Source organism: Bison bison, unplaced genomic scaffold, assembly GCF_000754665.1.
Source record: "Bison bison bison isolate TAMUID 2011002044 unplaced genomic scaffold, Bison_UMD1.0 scf7180017864530, whole genome shotgun sequence".
Lineage (NCBI taxonomy): Eukaryota > Metazoa > Chordata > Mammalia > Artiodactyla > Bovidae > Bison > Bison bison.
In genome coordinates this window covers 2,594,765-2,615,101 of record NW_011495080.1, presented here as the reverse complement: position 1 = coordinate 2,615,101, position 20,337 = coordinate 2,594,765, and the positions used below count along the sequence as shown (strand labels likewise).

At 42.2% G+C, this 20,337-nt stretch overlaps 1 protein-coding gene across 1 annotated transcript in view; it reads left to right on the top strand.

Annotated features, from left to right (window-relative positions):
- The window catches only part of CALD1 (caldesmon 1), a 206,954-nt gene that overhangs the window by 174,875 nt on the left and 11,742 nt on the right, over positions 1 to 20,337 (top strand). The window contains 6 exon segments of the mRNA XM_010831642.1: positions 2,359 to 2,501; positions 7,057 to 7,315; positions 9,955 to 10,095; positions 17,377 to 17,420; positions 17,526 to 17,604; positions 20,005 to 20,142. Of these exon segments, the coding sequence (XP_010829944.1) occupies positions 2,359 to 2,501; positions 7,057 to 7,315; positions 9,955 to 10,095; positions 17,377 to 17,420; positions 17,526 to 17,604; positions 20,005 to 20,142 (804 nt within the window).

Here is a 20,337-nt window from a genome sequence, read left to right as displayed (position 1 = left end):
AACTTAGCATGCACAGACTAGCCTACCAGGGTCCTCTATCCATGGGATTTCCCAGGTAAGAATGCTGGAGCAGATTGCCATTTCCTACTCAGGATACATGGCCCTGTGTTAATCCATCAGCACAGATTCTCTTCTTGGTAACATTTTGATCTAGAGGCTCTAATGCTTTTCCCAGTGGGCTCAGAATATCCCATTAGCTTAGGCTGAATCTGCTATAGAAGCCAACCCACTGTGCTCCTTAAAGTGTTACGGAATTTATTTATTCATTTCCCAGAAAGAAAAAATAATTTGCAGTCAGCATTAAATTATCATTATTTCTTTGGGAATTTTTTTAAGTCTTCCAAAGAGAATATAAGCACCACAACTTTGCCAGTACAGGAAGAACTTGAAAAAAAGGGATGTTTCTTCTGTTAGACATGTATGGTTTTATAAATCTATTTTACACACATTTTTGGTCAGTAAATTAGATAATGCATTTGAATATCTCTGACTCCAAAATAAGAGAAATGAGTTTCTCTTTGTATAGTGCTCCACAAACTGTAAGGTGTGACTCACAGTTTCTTTCATGGGTTCACTGCAAGGGGACCCCCCCTCACCCTTAAATGTGTATCCCCAGATACTTCTTAACCAGGATATAAACTCCCATCCATAGTTTCTCGGGCTATTCCCAACAATGGTAGGTCAGAATGAAAAGAGACCTTGCTTGCTCCTGCCTGTCCAATAAACACTGATTTACCACCAAGCAAGGACAGTCGAATTAAAGCTGCGGGACAGACCAGGAGCTTCCTTCTCTTCTCTGAGCCTCTCAGCACAAATCTGGAGCCAAGAAGGAAGGCACAGGATGAAGGATTAGGAAGGGATCATCTAGCCCAACCCTCTCTTTTCATGCACACGGAGCCAGCATTCCAGAGATGTCAGGTGACTTAAAGTAACAGTTAGATTGTTGACAACACTAAAACTAAAACTCAGATTTCCTGACTTTCAGACAAAGCACTCAGAAAGAATAGCAAAATAACAGCCTTCCTCTTCGGCAAGTCCAAGGGATGTCCTAGATATATGCCACTTGGAGAAAAATTAAAAGTCATAACTAGCTAGGGCACCATGGTAGTGAATAGTCCATCGATAGTAATTTAATCAAATAATACTCAGCAAAAGCAATCAGGCAAAGGACTACTGAAGACCCATCAGTAAAAAGCAAAAAAAAAAACCCTTTTCTTAGTAAAACATGCACTTTGGTGGGGGTTAGGCATTGGAAGCATAACAACTGCAAAGAGGTGAGTGATCAGGTAAGGGGTGGGACCGTTCTTGGCAGCCCCTGGAGCCCTGAGTTCTTACACCCAAACCCTCCTCCTTTGGTCTCTTTAGAATGTTAGTGCTTTGTCACTGTTTGTCTTCAAATGAGCAGTAATGAACCTCAGCTGTTCTCACACTCATTTTTTAAGAATGGGTGAGATGATAAAGGTAATTTGAACTCCTTTACCTCCCCCCAAAAAGCTATGCAAATTCAGTATACTTTGAAACAATCTGTCTCACTGTGAGGAACTTGTAACACAAAGCCTACATGTGCACACAAAAAATTAAAGCTAATACCTGCTCTCCATGTACCACCTTCCTCTGTCTCCCACAACAATCGCAAAGCCACTTTCAGAGACTAAATTATCACCTTCAATGGAAGTCAAGGTCAGCCCTGGAATTTTTCCTTTGCGTTCTATCTTTAATGCTTTAGATGACTACAGACACGGCCCCGCAGGTCTCTGTGTCATCCCTCTAAAGGTAGGGTTATTATGTCTTCTATCCTGAAGACTCTAGTTATTCATTTGATTAAAATACTAGGGTGGTCTTCCTCTGACATCAGCCAAGACTGACTTGACAGATCTGGCTAACTCAGTAGGTTTCTTATTTCCTCCTCAACACATTCAAGTCCTTCTCAAAGAAGCACCCTTCATCCAAGAAGAAACCTGTCCAAGTAACTTGGCCATTCTCCCATCAAGGCCACACTAATAATTGCTCTTCCCGGTGGGAACTGAAAACAACCCCTCTCATGTGGAGTTTCTATAACATAATGGTTTCCAAATGGTAACACCTCCGTCACTTTTGAAAATAAAACCTCAGTGAAATAAGGGATGATCCTGACCTCCTAAAATTGTGGTCAGGGTCTTTGCTCAGAAGCTGGAGGACCATAGCTCATGCTCCAAGAATTTCCTCTGATTCCAGGTCTACCACATCATTCTCCAGTGGTTTGTTTAACTTCTCAGTTTTCTGGCTTCCTAACAATGTTGGGTTTTATTTGGTGATACCAACCGAAACCTAATAAGATTTTTATCGTTATGTTCCTTCCTGATATGTACCATTGGTTAGCTCAAAGATGAGAAGACTAAAAAGGACAAAGAAAGCAAAGACGTTAAGAGGTTCTTGGATGCAAAGAAGGGATTTACAGAAGTGAAGTCTCAGAATGGAGAATTCATGACCCACAAACTTAAACACGCCGAGAATACTTTCAGGTAAGAAGTTAACAGTGACTGTGCTCATGTGTGAAAAAAAAAAGTCAGTCTCCCTACCCTGTGACTCCAGACAGAAACGTGCTAACAGGCAACATACTTGTGTTGTGAGGTCACTGGCCATTGTCTTAGAGATACTCCGTCAGCAGATCAGGCTATCAGTCACTAACAGAACAGCAAGCCCTTCTCAGACAAGGTTTGATCTGCTTTTCCCATTATTTGACAAGGCAGATCAACCCTGCTTGGTATCTATGTTTTTGTTCACTGACCTAATACATTCACGTAAGATCAGCTTATTAGAAAACATTATCACCGGAGTTCATGTCATTGATTCATTCTCTGTAGGGTCCAGCAGACTTCATAAAAGAAATTTCTCAATACCATTTTCAAGGATGTATTTTCTAAACGTTGTAAATTAATTGTTGCAGAAAAGGAAGATTGCCCTGTGGCCAGATACTTCGGAAACATTCAGTCATTTCAGTTCAGTTCAGTCGCTCAGTCGTGTCCGACTCTTTGCGACCCCATGAATCGCAGCATGCCAGGCCTCCCTGTCCATCACCATCTCCCGGAGTTCACTCAGACTCACGTCCATCGAGTCGGTGATGCCATCCAGCCATCTCATCCTCTGTCATCCCCTTCTCCTCCTGCCCCCAATCCCTCCCGGCATCAGAGTTAAACTAAATAAGTTACGTCTCTTTACCACAGGACTTAGAGAGCCTTTGATGTTATTTTGCCTTGGAGAATCTCTAAGAGGGAGGAAGAGGGTGAGCAACTAATGCTCCAGTTTGGAAAACCCTCTTGCAGAGCTTCAGATTCCCCTTTTTCATCCCCTCTCCTATCACATTGAATACATCTGGGCGATTAAGTTTAGGACAGATAGACAAGTGCATGCATGCTAAGTCGCTTTAGTCCTGTCCGACTCTTCACAACCCCATGGACTGTAGCCCACCAGGCTCCCCTGTCCATGGAATTCTCCAGGCAAGAATATTGGAGTGGGTTGCCATGCCCTCCTCCAGGGAATCTTCCTGACCCAGGGATCAAGTATATGCAGGCAAATCCTCACTTCTAGGTTGAATATGGAGATTCCCCCCACCCCAGCCCAGCTTTGTAGAACTCAAGTTACAGAAGCCTGCCATGGACACCTGACTACCTGACTCTCTGTGCCCCATTCCTACACACACTAGGTCCAACTGCTGGTGCCAAATTGCAGTCTCTGTTATGTCACCAGCTGCTGTGCCAAACATTCTGGAAAAGAGTGGGGTCCCTGTAATGTGGATTCCCAGAGGGTTGTTCTTTGGCAGCTGCCTTGCCTGTAGACCCTGTTTTTTTTGGCAACACTTCAAATAAGAAAGTTCCAAGCAGGTATTGTATAGAAGTCAGACTGCTTCTTACACCAAAGCATGGGTAACACTCAGAAGCAAGCAGAACTATGAGGGACAGACATTTCTAGCCGCTTTAAGATGCTAAAGTGTTAGGTAAATATAGTTGTTATGCGCACAATTTTTCTACACAAAAATTTGAGCAAAAATCTAGTCACAGTTTTACAAAAGAGAGCTGAAAGTACATGGAAGAAAAGATGTGTATACAAAGCCTAAATAAAGTGTGAAGGAATGAGAAGGGAAGAACCTATTAGATGTTACTTGGGATTGGCAAGAACGTAAATGTAAAAATTACGTTTATTAGGAATTCATAGAAAGTCTAGAAATCAAGCTGATTCAGGCTGGTAAGCTGAGTGCAGAGCTTGCTGAAGTGCCAGTCCTTTAATGTGTTAGAGCCCTAGAACAGTGTCAAGTTCATGAAAAGTGTTCAAAGAATATTACCTAAAAATATTATTGTTTAATTACTTAGATAAGACCCTGATCCTGGGAAAGATTAAGGGCAAGAGAAGAAGGGGGTGACTGAGGATGAGATGGTTGGATGGCATCATCAATTCAATGGACATGTGTCTGAGCAAACTCCCGGAGATGGTGAAGGATGGGGAGCCTGGCGTGCTGCAGTCCATGGGGTTACGATTGTCAGACACACCTTAGCGACTGAACAGCAATAAGAATTACTTGATAGTTTAAAATACGTGCTGTAGGTGCAAGTACAATTTTATTAAGAGAAATAACTTTATAAATCTGTCAGTAGAAAGAAGTTTGGTTAATAATTAGCAAGCTTCTCAACCAGTTTTAGTCAAAACTCAAATTGACAATTAACATGCCCATTGTTTGGAAATCCAGAAAACTGGGTAACTCGAAAAGACAAGTCACAAGAGACGGCAACAGACAGAGGACTGAGAATCATAATTGGGACTCTTGCTTTAATTTTGCTATGTTTTGACAGAAGAAAACGAAACAAACTGCTACCGTATTATTAGTTTTTAATTTAGCTGCCAACGTACGTTAGTTGTAGTTTCAATTAGAAATTGATCCCTGTAGAAGCAGAGACACCTCACTTTGCTCCAAATAGTTATACAGTGAGGGGAGCTGGGGAGGAGTGAGAGCCTCTATTTGGATTAGCTTAGTACCTATTAGTCTAACTGAAAACTAGCTGTGTTCATAGTGAAAGGTCTATATTCATCTCGACTTTCACCTAGCAAAGCCACAGAAAGAGAACCTTCTGGAAGAAATTTCCATATTAGTGGTACCCTAATGCTCAGGCCATCCCAGCACATCTGAGCAGATGTGATGCGGTCAAAATTCTTGTTCCTGTTTTGAGCATAGCTCCTTTTGTTGATTTAATTACTTTTCCCTTTGACAGACCCATTTTCTTATAGCTAGATGTTTTCTCTAAAGTATGACATGAAAATCTCAATTCAGGAGCAAGTTAAGCACCCATCACCTAAGGAAACCACCAGTAACATTTTCCCCAGATACTCTTTATGTGTATACATTCAAAACACACATAGATGTATATATGTGTATAATTATAAATCTCTGTTTTAAAGTGATTCTTTCACTGAGCATAACAGTGTATCTTTTTGCTAGCTTTCTGCACCAGTGAGTATAAGCCTACAATTAATGTTAGAGTGTTTTTACTGGGTGGATGGGTCATGACTGATTTAACAAGTCCCTAATGATGGGCATCTGAATGTCCAAAATGAAGATTGAGCGACACCTAGTGGAGTCCAGAAAAGTTTCTATGTATTAGCAGTCCTACCAAACAAAACACTAAGAACAGGAAGAACCAACTCTCTGAAGATGGAGAGACTTTAACTGAAAGGAGAGGGTTCCTCTCTGGAGTCACAGGCCTATGGACATTTAAGACTTTGAAAGAGCAATATCAAGTCTTAAGGGGTCCCCTAACCATGGGGTCGCTAAGAGTCGGACACTACTGAGCAACTTCACTTTCACTTTTCACTTTCATGCATTGGAGAAGGAAATGGCAACCCACTCCAGTGTTCTTGCCTGGAGAATCTCAGGGACGGGGGAGCCTGGTGGGCTGCCGTCTATGGGGTCGCACAGAGTCGGACACAACTGAAGCGACTTAGCAGCAGCAGCAACCTTGACTGAGTTAAAAATAAGAGTTGACCTTTAGCTATCAAGAACCTAAAATGATATTTTTTAACTTTTTAACCTCAACTCCTAGTAAGATATAAATTTTACATCATATCGCGGTACACATCTACATATGTATTTATAACTGAAACAGGAATGTCAAGAAAAGGTCGTTTCCCTTGTTCCATGCAATACCGTCTGATGTTTTCTCCTTGGTTCTTCTAAATGCTAATTAAAGTCCACTAAATAGACTTTACAAAATGCAGCTTGAAAAGCATAGTACTAAAGGACATAGTTTATTCAGAACAATCTCACTATTTTAAAAGCATGAGATGCATGCAAAAAACCAGTATCGGTAACTATGTAATCTTGGACTCCTTTTCCGTTCCTCCTCTTGCTTCATAACTGGAAACACCAGTGCTATTCTCTGCATGGAATAAATGATACTAGACCATGGTAATTCATCTGTTACAAAAGTGTCAGAAATGGGCCACCTATGTTTAGATATAGTTAAGAATGCCCTCACTACCTGCTAATGAGTATTTATATAAGATTTCCTCCATTTTTGTGGCTCAATAATATTCCACTGTTATGTACTTTTACATTTTTGTAATACGTTCATCCACCAATGGGCACTTAGGCTGTTCCCATGTCTTGGCTATTGTAAATGATGCCACATGACTATGGGCGTTACGTGTATCTTTTTGAGTTAGTGTTTTCATTTTCTTTGGATAAATATCCAGAAGTGGAATTCCTGCATCATATGGCAGTTCTACTTTTAATTTTTTGAGGAATCTCCATACTGTTTTCCGTAGTGGTTGTACCAATTTACAGCCGCACCAACAGTGCCTGTTTGCTTCCATTGTACTACCTAGGGAACCCAGGGTAAGTGGCAGAGAGGGGATTCGGATTCAGACCTGGGAATTCCAGATGGACCCCAACTTAGCCGTGAGGGTCCGCTGTCCAGTGAGGGCAATGGAGATTTCCGTGTGGGATGCAAGGCCTGCAGACCGACCTCCCCGCTTCCAGGGGCGGTGAGGGTAGGCTGCAAGGCAGACGAGTGTCCCACTCCTTTGCAGCCGCGCTGGAGGGAGGGTCAGCGAGGCCAAGGAGGCTGAAGGCACTTCCCAGGTGGAAGCCGGCAAACGGCTGGAGGAGCTGCGCCGCCGCCGTGGGGAGACGGAGAGTGAGGAGTTCGAGAAGCTCAAGCAGAAGCAGCAGGAGGCGGCCTTGGAACTGGAGGAGCTGAAGAAGAAGAGGGAGGAGCGAAGGAAAGTCCTAGAGGAGGAGGAGCAGCGGAAGAAGCAGGAGGAAGCAGAGCGAAAAGTGAGAGAGGAGGTAAGGTGGGGCGGAGCGCGGTGGTCTCGAGCCTTCACTTACCCAAGCTCACGAGTACGCGTCTCTGTGAACATTCTGACCCTGGAAAATAGTTTCTTCCCTGGTGAACTGCTGCTGCCCTTTTGAACGTGAATTCTTACAAATGCATGAATCTGAGCAAACTCCTGGCAACAGTGAAGTACTGGGTAGCCTGGTGTGCTGCAGTCCTTAGGATCACAAAGAGTCTGAGTCGACTTAGCGACTGAACAACAGCAGCAGCTTGCTGTGTGCTAGGTGTGGTTCTAAAACTTTTATACACATTAATTAATGCAGTTCTCCTAAGATCTCTCTGATATAGATAGTCTTCTCATCCCCATTTTACAGATCAGGAAACTAAGGCACCGAGAGGTTTTGTAATTTTCCCGAGGTCCCACTTTTCGTTGTCTTAACGCATGAACCTGTAAATGTCCCTCAGTAAAGACTGTGAGAGCAGAGAAAGATGAAAAAGTCTGCAGATCAGTTACAAGAACCAAGAGTCACATGGTAGTTGTTTTTTGATATTTGAAGAGGTTTCATAGAGAAGATTTTCCCAAAAATCGTTTTGGGGGTGTGTTAAGTGGAAGAGTAAGTAACTAGATTTTCACAGGCAGGGACAGTACCTGCTTTGTTCATTGCTGTACACCCAGGACCCAGCACAGCGCCAGGCGTGTAGCAGGAGCCCAGTGATTATGAGCAGATGAATTTGTTCCATCTTAAGCAGAACTGAAAATGACAGATAAAGTTACAAGAAGGCAAATTTTGAAAATTGAAAAAGTGCTTAACCAACTACTGTAGCATTGCAGTAGTTTACAAAGAGCATTTTTTCCTTGTATCCTGAGGTACATTATTTATCCTCATTTTATGGACAAAGAAATGGGAATCAAGTAGTTTGACTGACTTGTGTGAAGTCACTTGACTAATAATAAGTGATAGATTTGCTGCTGCGACCCAGCTTCTCCAACTCCGCCTAGAGCTTTCCACACAAATCTCCAGAGACTGTGATCTCCCATCATTTAGAATATGCAACAAGACTTTAGATGACTTTCTGACATGGATCCTATACAAACATTCCCCAAACTGTGCGGAAAGTTTGGATACATTACTCCAAGGTCTCGGTCAACTCCAGCTCTTCTTAAGCCTGCGACCTTTGGTTAGAAGGTAATTGGAATGTTTGTTTTAGAATCAGACCCTCTGCCACTGGCAAGCTGGGACCTTGGGAGAGTCACTAGACCGTGAGACCTCTTTTCCTTATCTGTGAAATATCTACTTTCAGGATTGTGGAGGTGATTAAATCATGATATTCAGGGTGCCTGGTACATAATAGACACTCAGGAAGTCATAGTGTTCATTCCTGTTATTGTTATTGCTGTTCTTTAGAGGAGCAAAGTATCAATGAAAGCAGAGGAGAAACATGGCCTCTGAGACCTGAATTGGACCTCAGAGATGATTTGGTCTAACCTCCCACCAAGCACAGTGTCTTAGTGGCGGCCGCTATAACAAATTGCCGCAGACTGGGTGGCTGATAAGACATACAGATGTTTGTCTCACAGTTCTGAGGCTATGAAGTCCAAGATCGAAATGCCAGCAAACTCTGTGTCTGGTGCAACCGTTCACAGATAGCAGTCTTCTCGCTGTGTCCTCACAGGGCAGAAGGCGTGAGAGAGCTCCCTAGAGCCTCTTTTAGGTTCCATTCTCATGGCCCCCAAACCCCCACCTCCTAATGCCATCACTCTGGGGGTTAGGATTTTAACACAAGGATTTGGTGGGGGAGGGTGGGGGCACAAATATTCAGTCCACAATACACAGGATCTTTCTGCAGCATCCTCTGACACATGAACATCCAGTTCCTGCTTGAGAACATCCAGTTTGAAAACTACAAAGACTACATAAATCTGTCAGAAAACTGTTCCTAGAGGATGTGCAGCCTGATGAGAAGACAGAGTGTTCTAGGCCAGGAATGAAGGCACCGAGGGGTTGATGAGAGGGATTGTAAACATCCGTGGTTTCACCACTAGGGGACAGTATCTACACCATTTCAGATTTGTCAAGCTATCTAGAAATGATCTACTCAGCTAAGGAAGGGACAAGCAAGAAACCATCTCTTGTACAATTTAGTAAATATAGTACTGTGTGCCTTGGCATATGGATGATCTCATTTGTCTTCACATCTCTCCTAGGAAGTAGGTAGAAGTGATAACTTATTTTATGTACACAAAATGAAAGGCCAGTGTTTGATGACTTGACGAGGTGATGACTGTGATGATTGTCCTGCTGAGCATGAGTCTAAGCATTCTACCTGAGCGTTCTCATTTAGCCTGTGTTAAATCCCTAGTCGGTGGATACTATTATTATCCCCATTTTACAAATGAGGAAACTGAGGCATGGGGTAGATAAGTAACATGGCCAAGGTCACACAGTTTGGAAGGGGCAGTGCCAGAGTGCACATCAGCAGCTGGACTCAAGCGCTCAGGCTTAACCTCTGGTGCCACCCTTGAGGAAGGGCTAGCATCTTTTCTAGAACCCGGATCTTTTTCTTCTAGGACTATGACCATTCCCCTACAGCACTCTTTCCTTTGGGCTTGAAGCTGATATTAACGTCCTTATTATTTGCTCTTTCTTAGGAAGAGAAGAGGAGGCTAAAGGAAGAGATTGAAAGGCGAAGGGCAGAAGCTGCTGAGAAACGCCAGAAGATGCCGGAAGATGGTTTATCAGAGGACAAGAAGCCCTTCAAATGTTTCACTCCTAAAGGTTCATCTCTCAAGGTATTTTCCCCCAGAAAACCTTCTTGTGTTTACTAAACTATGATAGAAACATGATTTCAGCCCCTGATTTAGTTATTGATTATTCAAAGCTTTTGTTCCATTTATCTTTTTGCTCCGTCAGCAATTTCATAGCTTTTTTTCATTTTCAAGATAGAGATAGGAGAGAAATCAAGTGGAGTACTTTGTGTCTTTTGATTATTAGATCTTTGATTAAAATGACCTCTGGTGATTACCTCTGGATTTCACTGACCCACACTCTCTGTGTGCCTTATTACTTTGAGCAATTAAAAGCAGAAACATTGAAACTATAAAATAGGCAAATATATTTTAAAGGTTTAAGCTGCTTTTTCATGCTAATTTCATTATTTTTCTTTGTCATTATTAAGAGCAGGACAGCTGGGGATGGCACAGGTCAAATTTCAAAGCTGTTATCAGCAAAGGAGATGAAATGTGACTCGGATAGGCTCCCTTGCCAGGATGAGTTTGGTCTGACTACTCCCTTCAGTGGGCATAGCTCCTAATAAAGGAAGACAGAAGCGCTGCTGAGAGAATGAGCAGGAAGGAGCTGACTCAGGGCGATGATGGGCTGGTTGAGATGGAGGGACAAGAGCGTAGACTCAAATATGTATTTTTGCTTATACAGTTAGCATGTTTTGAGTCCCTGGCACAGTGAAGATACTCACTGATGTAGGGAGTACGTGCTTATTGAATAAATACATGGACGAATGAAACTTTAGAGATTGGAACTTTGAGCCGTTTTTATTTTCTGTCATCCTAGCTAGGTTACAAAGCCCTGACAACAGGTAAAGGCAGTATAGAATCATAGCCAGGCTGCAGCTGGTTAATGTGTGTGTGTGTGTGTATGTCTATCAGTGTGTGTACATTTTGATCAAAAGTCAGTTATTTACACTTACACTTATTACCTGTTTCACATGGAAACCAGTATGTTTTATTCCTAGAACATTTCCTTTAGTCTTTAGGATGGTCTGGGTCCCAGTTTACCATGGTTCTGCTGCTGCTGCTGCTGCTAAGTCGCTTCAGTCGTGTCCGACTCTGTGCGACCCCATAGACGGCAGCCCATTAGGCTCCTCTGTCCCTGGGATTCTCCAGGCAAGAACACTGGAGTGGGTTGCCATGGTTCTAACCCCTCCCAAATAAGCTCCTTATACTTCAACCTCATCTCAAGGGCTGCTTCAGGAGGAGTTTTCTTATTTGATATTTATAACAAATCTAATATGTGCAATGAACTATGAAGGAGGGAAGCACAAAGCAGGGTCACTGTCCACAGGGCACTCATATCGTTGACCACCTCAGGAAAACTCAAGAATTACAAGGGTAACCAAGTGCAGACTACCAGCTCAGTGAGGTCTCTGAGTGGAGCAGAAGGAGGAGAGAGAGGCTGTGTGGAGTAAGTGAGCTTCATTTATGGATCTGAAATTTGAATTTCATAAAGTCTTCCTATGTTACAAAATATTCTTTTGACCTTTTCCAAACCATTTAACAATGTAAAATGTTCTTAGTTTATGGGTGGGTGGAGAACACAGGCAAAACTCTATTTGCATACCCCTGCTGAAGGAGAACGGAGAAGGCAATGGCACCCCACTCCAGTACTCTTGCCTGGAAAATCCCATGGACGGAGGAGCCTGGAAGGCTGCAGTTCATGGGGTCTCTAAAAGTCGCACATGACTGAGCAACTTCACTTTCACTTTTCACTTTCATGCATTGGAGAAGGAAATGGCAACCCACTCCAATGTTCTTGCCTGGAGAATCCCAGGGATGGGGGTGCCTGGTGGGCTGCCATCTATGGGGTCGCACAGAGTTGAACATGACTGAAGTGACTTAGCAGCAGCAGCAGCAGCTGAAAGAGTAAAAGCAGAAAGATGCAAACCCTGCTCACTTTAGACCATCTCTGCACAGCCACTCAGTCCCCCTCTGTCTGGGTCCATTTCTTCCTGGCTCATCGAAAATCAAAAAAAAGAGTGTCCTCTCTCTTTCAACCTTCCTTCAATTGCCACCTGACCTAAGCTTTCCTTGAACTGTGTGTGGGAACGTGAGAAAAGTTGTAGTTATCGAGACTTATAATTTCTACTTTGTTTTTCAAAAGAAACTGCAACCCATCCTCTTTCTTCAAACATCTCTCTACCAAGGTTCCCAACTTAGCTTCTCTAGTGTTTCCATCAACCAGACTCCAGAGTTCCCACAAAGCCATTTATCTACTTATTCTGGTAGAGAAGGACAGGAAAGCCTGGCAAGTTGCAGTCGCAGTCAGACACGACTGAGCAACTGAACAACAGTGTTCTAGTAGAGAGGCATGTGTGAGCCATCAAAATTGACATATAAAAAAGAAACTTTCAATTTCTGTGTAACAGAAACGTGCTTTCAAGAGTAGGCAATCTAGTGTTTTTCTCCATAGTATGTGCCTTGAAGAACCTGCTGTGGCTCTTGTTTTATAATTTCATTTCATGTCCTACAATTGAAATTCCTGCAACTGTTGACACTTTTGGCCCTGCAGCTTTTATAAATGGTCACAAGCTAACATTGTCGAATGCCAGCGGGAGGAGAAACATTTGATATCTGACCACACGATATTATCCACTGGTGTATTTTGTTGGTTTCTCATGGCTTACGTTCCTCGTCTGAGAAGCTCAGAACCTGGTTTCTCATAGTTAAATTATGCTGGCAGTGAATGAGCTTTCTTACCTAAGACATACAAAGAATAAGTTTTAAGTAAATTAAATTTATAATTTTGTTTTTATTATTATTATTTTCATATACTCGTGGTGGAAGGAGTGTGGAGTTAAGAAGAGCACCAGTTTGCTGAAATGTGTGTGATTTTCCCGTTTTATTAGGACCACAGTGCCACCTCTTGGTTTATAGAAGAACCAGTTTCTCTCTTTAAACTCCTTACACAGAACAAGTAATTTACAAATTTAGTAGAAATTGTTACATTACCCAGAGTCACTAAGTGCAGACATTTGCCAGCAAAAATGCATCAATAAGTCCTGACAAAATGTGATGATGAGATCAAGCTGTATTGAATACTGTAGATACAGAAGGAGACGTTAGAGTCTAAGAGCCATAATGTGAATAAATGTGACTGCCAACATTAACAAGATGATCCCCAGGTCAGAACGATGCTAGAGGTGCTACAAAGATGCTAGCGGTTCTCCATTCTTCAGTCCCACTGCTCTGCTTGCTTCTTGGTTCCCCAAATCTTTGTATGTGTGTCTGCTCTACTACAAATGTCCTTTACCCTCCAACGCACACACTCCCCACCCTCACTTTCATGAACTCATTTATAAAGCCGTGTAAACTATAAACTATAAAAATCAGCTCAAATACTAGAACATCTGAAAAGCTTTCTCCAACTCTCCCATTTTTTAATCTTTAATATGGTACCTACTAGGTTAAAGCGTCTGCCTCCAGTGCGGGAGACCCGGGTTCGATCCCTGGGTTGGGAAGATCCCCTGGAGAAGGAAATGGTAAACCACTGCAGTATTCTTGCCTTGAGAATCCCATGGACGGAGAAGCCTGGTAGGCTACTGTCCACAGGGTCGCAGAGAGTCGGACACGACTGAGCGACTTCACCTTCACCTACTGTTTAGGTTTTTAATAATTTCTAAATTTTTATTTTTTTGAAGTACAGTTGATTTGCAATGTTGTGCCAGTCTCTTCTGTATAACACAGTGACTCAGTTTTACACATATATACATTCTTTTTTAATATTCTTTTCCATTATGGTTTGTCCCAGGAGACGGGATGTAGTTCCCTGTACTACAGTAGGACTTTGCTGTTTATCTACCACTGAATTTTAAAATTTTCATTTATGTGTTCTGCTAGTCTCCCCTACTGACTCCGTACAGAATTGGAGCCCTATCTTATACACCATTGGTGTTTAATTTTATATAATAGGTTTAGTTCAGTTCAGTTCAGTCGCTCAGTCATGTCTGACTCTTTGCGACCCCATGAACCGCAGCACGCCAGGCCTCCCTGTCCATCACCATCTCCCGGAGTTCACTCAAACTCACGTCCATCGAGTCTGTGATGCCATCCAGCCATCTCATCCTCTGTCGTCCCCTTCTCCTCCTGCCCCCAGTCCCTCCCAGCATCAGGGTCTTTTCCTGGTGATGAGTCAACTCTTCGCATAAGGTGGCCAAAGTACTGGAGTTTCAGCTTTAGCATCATTCCTTCCAAAGAACACCCAGGGCTGATCTTCTTCAGAATGGACTGGTTGGATCTCCTTGCAGTCCAAGGGACTCTCAAGAGTCTTCTCCAACACCACAGTTCAACAGCATCAATTCTTCGGTGCTCAGCTTTCTTCACAGTCCAACTCTCACATCCACACATGACCACAGGAAAAACCATAGCCTTGACTAGATGGACCTTTGTTGGCAAAGTAATGTCTCTGCTTTTTCATATGCTATCTAGGTTGGTCATAACTTTCCTTCCAAGGAGTAAGCGGTGCTCACATATAATTTATTGGTTTGTTGGTTGTTTGACAGACAGGTTGTCAGGGATAAAGGTTGGATGGATAGATGAGTGAATAATATTACAAGTGCCAGTACATTATGTGGTTCTAATGTATTTTATCTCATTCAGAAAAAATTTAGCTGGGAACTTTTCCTCCAAAAATACACTTCTAAGTTCATGTTAAAATCAGAAAAATAAGGGTTTTAAACCCTTTACACCTCATAAACTCGGGGATACCGATAGCACATTTTTGCATAAAGTTTAATATTAATGAGTTAGATTTTATCTTTGTAAGAAATCATTGGAAAGGATGAAGTGCCCTCACTAACATCTATAAAAGTATTGTTCAACTGATATTAGGAGTGAAGCATGTTTTCCAAAAAGCTTAAGGTTATTTATTAATAATCTCTGAGTCCTAGGCCAACAGTCTAGAAAAAGCCATTGACATTTCGAAGATTGTAGGCGAAGGTCAGCTGCTGCAGTATTCTTGTTGTTGTTGTTCAGTTGCTAAGTCGTGTCCAATTCTTTGTGACCCTGTGGACTGCAGCACGCCAGGCTTCCCTGTCCTTTAGTGTCTCCCGGAGTTTGCTCAAACTCGTGTCCATTGAATTGGTGATACTATCCAACCATCACATCCTCTGTCGCCTCTTCTCCTCCTGCCCTCAATCTTTCCCACCATCAAGGTCTTTTCCAGTGAGTCAGCTCTTTGCATCAAGTAAACGAAGTATTGGAGCTTCAGCTTCAGCAGTCCTTCCAATGAATATTCAGGGTTGATTTCCTTTAGGATTGAGTGGTTTGACCTCCTGGCTGTCCAAAGGACTCTCAAGAGTCTTCTCCAGCACCACAATTTGAAAGCATGAATTCTTTGGTACTCAGCTTTCTCTATTGGCCAATGCTCACATCTCTACATAATTACCAGAAAAACCATCAGTTCAGTTCAGTTCAGTTGCTCAGTCGTGTCTGACTCTTTGCGACCCCTTGAACCACAGCACGCCAGGCCTCCCTGTCCATCACCAACTCCTGGAGTTCACCCAAACTCATGTCCATTGAGTTGGTGATGCCATCCAACCATCTCATCCTCTGTCGTCCCCTTCTCCTCCTGCCCTCAATCTTTCCCAGCATCAGGGTATTTTCAGATGAGTCAGCTCTTCGCATCAGATGGCCAAAGTATCGGAGTTTCAGCTTCAACATCATAGCTTTGACTATATGGACCTTTGTGAGCAAAGTGATGTCTTCACTTTTTAATATACTGTATAGGTTTGTCATAGCTTTCCTTTTAAGGAGCAAGCATCTTTTTATTTCATGGCTGTAGTTCACCATCCACAGTGATTTTGGAGCCCAAGAAAATAAAATCTGTCACTGTTTCTACATTTTCCCCATCTATTTGCCATGAAGTAATGGGACCAGATGCCATGATCTTAGTTTTTTGAACGTTGAGTTTTAAGCCAGTTTTTTCACTCTCCTCTTTCAACCTCATCAAGAGGCTCTTTAGTTCCTGTTTGCTTTCTGCCATTAGAGTCATATCATCTGCTTATTTGAGGTTGTTGATATGCACGATTCTACGGTAACTAAAATCCAGTAGATTCCTGAACAGGACAGAAAATGGACCTATGTGCTTTGCACATGCAGTCATATGCAAAGGTGTTACTATTTGCTGATGACAGAGGATGCATGGCAAAGGCTATTTCTAGCCTGGAGTTAGGTATCATAAGGAGTCAATAAATATTTGCTGGCTTATGAAGAACATTTGGATTTGAGTGATGCAGTTTTAGTAAAATACAATGCTTGATTTAGCAGCTTTAGTTGTAGCAAAAATTTCTAGCTTTAAAAAATATGTATTAAAAAATACTAAACTATCCGTCGGAGAAGGCAATGGCACCCCACTCCAGTACTGTTGCCCGGAAAATCCCATGGATGCAGGAGCCTGGTAGGCTGCAGTCCATGGGGTCACTAAGAGTCAGACACGACTGAGCGAGTTCACTTTCACTTTCCACTTTCATGCATTGGAGAAGGAAATGGCAACCCACTCTAGTGTTCTTGCCTGGAGAATCCCATGGACGGAGAAGCCTGGTAGGCTGCAGTCCATGGGGTCGCACAGAGTCGGACACGACTGAATCAACTTGGCAAACTATCCATCAGTATACTCATAGGAGTTTCTCTGGGCTTATTTCCTTATTTCCCACTTGGACTACTAGGGTTTTCATGAGAAGCCTCAGCCATTCCTGGTGAGCTGTGCCCCAGTTTCACTCAGCCCCACATCGGTCTTCTACATTCAGGGCAAATTAAGTTCAGTAATAGCTATCAAAATTAGGAAACCAGACTAAGCAGTAAGTGAACAGATCACAGTTCCTGGTTATCATTCTTATATATACAAATATCAAATCATTATGCTGTATACCTAAAACTAATGTTACATCATTTATACCTCAATAAAAAATGAAAAAAATTTAAAGTATGTCAGAAAGCAAAAGCAAAAAAAGTTAGTCTTGAAATGTGATTGTTTTGCTGTTGATTTATGTTTTTTCAGAGGCATTTTTATTCCATTCTGTCTAGTCTTTGTTTCCAGAACTTCATATTTCTCTGTCTTCTGCCAATCCTACCTTCATCTCCCAGTATCACAAACCTCATTATCAAATACCTAATGTGTCATTTTCCTCCCTAGCAGAGGTGCTGTGCACAGCACCCTCTTACTCTTTGACACTCTTTGGTGCTTTTATTCCCCAGGTTCAGGAAATATAATAGTATGGACTGAGAAACTCTCTTTATAAGCTGAAAATATTAACTGGTTTTATTTTTTTTTCCTATTCCTAGATAGAAGAGCGAGCAGAATTTTTGAATAAGTCTGTGCAGAAAAGGTAAATATGGTTGATTGTTGAATTGAGAATCATCAACCATTCAATGTAATGGGAAAATTCTCTCATATTTTTATGCATGTCTGTGTGTGTTTATTTACTTAACAGTGGTGTCAAATCAACTCATCAAGCAGCAGTAGTCTCCAAGATTGACAGCAGACTGGAGCAATACACCAGTGCAATTGAGGTGAGAGACGTCCTCGATGTTAGGAAACTGAAGTGAAAGTGTTAGTCACTCTGTCGTGTCTGACTCTATGCGAACCCACAGACTGTAGCCTCAGTGTTATGGTCAAACAGAAATCAACTCTGTATAAACAATCAGAGAAACACTTAGGACAATAATCAAGTCCAGTAGTGTTAGAATGTTAATGATGCTTTATTATTTTGAACTAGTTATAGAGAAAGCAATAGTAAAGATAAATTATAGAAAAGTTTTAAATAAATTATTTACTACTTTCCACCTGAGTGTTTTTTAATGAAGGTGTAATTTTTTTTAATGAATTTGTTACTTAACTGTATTATTTATATGTTCACAAGTATATCTTCAATATTCTTAATTCCTTATAAAAGGTGTTCCCATATATAGTTTAAACAGGTCCTTTACAACCATGATTAGTCCTTGTTTGTCTATAAGAACTTTTATTATCAAATAAATTAGTAGTATAAATTAATATAAAGATGATAGCCAGCTGGAATTTAATAGTCAATTTCAAATTGATTGTTTTATATTTGAAGGATCATAGTTTTATGCCTCTGTCTAATCCAGCTTTCTTTCCCCACTGCCAGTTGACCTAGGAGTTCTACTCAATTTGGAAATAATGTATATTTCCAAGTACCAAAGCACTAAGAGGGTAGGGTGCCATTGATCAGGATGCAATACTGATTTTTTTTCCTCCTTTGTGTAGACTTTCGTTTCAGTTGTCTGCTATGATGTAACTGGATCAGTTCAATTTGATTAGATCCTGCCCTTTGTACTGCAGAGTGGAGATGCCTATAAAATAGTTTGTAATGATGAGAGGGAATAAGAAAGCGTTCTGGATGGTTTACCAAGTGAATAATCAAGTCCTAACATTCACGAGGAGATTTTCAGAAGATTAAATGGCCACTAAAATATAAGACAAATAAGACAAATTGCAAATAGTTTTTTTCTGTGGTTGAATTGGTCATAACTCTAACAGGGTTAATGAAGCCAAGACTATGGCTTCAGCCTTTACGTAGTCCAGCAGTGGGGCCACTCACCCTGGCTGCCCACCTTGGTGACACATGCCACAGGCCCCAAAGCAGGACCAGGAGAGAAACTGCATGATTTATGGTGTGTGCATCACTACTGCTGGAAAAGTATCTTGGGTGCACATCTTTCTTTTTTACACCCGTTCATTCCTCCTTCCCGTATATTCTCCATGCAGTGGTCTCTCAGTCTTTCTCGATGTTTTGGCATATCCCTATCTTTGTTTCTTGGCATATACTGTTAGCTCTGCATGAAACGGTGTTTGTGCTTTCCTTCACCAACCTCTTTGAAGTCTTCCATTAGATCTGGGTTTAAATGTCTCGTCCGCAAAGTGGCCTACTTTTGCCCCCCTTAACTAAGTGTGTCGGAGAAGGCAATGGCGCCCCACTCCAGTACTTTTGCCTGGAAAATCCCGTGGACGGAGGAGCCTGGTGGGCTGCAGTCCATGGGGTTGCTAGAGTCGGACACAACTGAGCGACTTCACTTTTCACTTTCATGCATTGGAGAAGGAAATGGCAACCCACTCCAGTGTTCTTGCCTGGAGAATCCCAGGGACAGGGGAGTCTGGTGGGCTGCCGTCTCTGGGGTCGCACAGAGTCGGACACGACTGAAGCAACTTAGCAGCAGCAACTAAGTGCGTGCTCAGTTGCACAGTCTTGTCTGACTCTTTCCAACCCTTTGGACTGTAGCCTGCCAGACTCCCCTGTTCATGGGATTTTTCTGGCAAGAATACAGGAGTGTGTTGCTGTGCCCTCCTCCAGGGGATCTGACCAACCCTGGGATCAAACCCATGTTTCCTGCATCTCCTGCAGCGCAGGTGGATTCTTTACCACTTGAGCCACCTGGGAAGCCCCCTAAACTAAGTACCACTGTCCTGTTCTGTGGTCTCTTGGCATGCTTTCAGCTCCACACTCATCTTTCATAGTACTTATTGCAAGGTGAAATAATACTGAATAACTAGTTACCATCTGTCCTACTAATGTCAGTCCAGTGGGGCTTACAGAGCAGACTCTTGAGTGCCACCATGTCCCCAGAGCCTAACACAGTGCCTGGCACACAGCAGGCACTCAAGAAGTGTCTGTTGAAGAAATGAAGTAGCATATCACTATAACAATAAGTGGCGGGGGGAGATGCTAATGAAAAGCATATTTCAATTTGAAAAGATCCTCTGAAGTAGATATAATGGTTTATTCGGAAATAGAGATGTTATCAAAATGTATGGAAATTATGAGTCACTTTTGGTGAAGGTGTTTACCCAATGAATTTGTTGAGTGATAACGTTGAGGCAGACAGGCTTACTATAGTTTTATGAGAACAAACTTATCAGCACCAATCCTAAAAATAATTCACATACTTCAGGGAACAAAAGCTGCAAAACCTACAAAGCCAGCAGCTTCGGACCTTCCTGTTCCTGCCGAAGGTGTCCGCAACATCAAGAGCATGTGGGAGAAAGGCAATGTGTTCTCATCCCCCACTGCTTCGGGCACACCAAACAAGGTGAGCAAGGGTTGCTGTCTTTTCATTCTGGAGGTTGGATCCCCGCCACCCGCCCCCGCCCCCCCGTCCTTTTTTTCCCTTTTTTTTTCTTTTAGGAATTACATAGTTAATTACAAAAGCAGTGAAGAAAGTATAATTCTTACTTTCTTTTGCAATGACCACAAAAGCAAGCTCAGAAAGAGTGTGTTCCTGAGG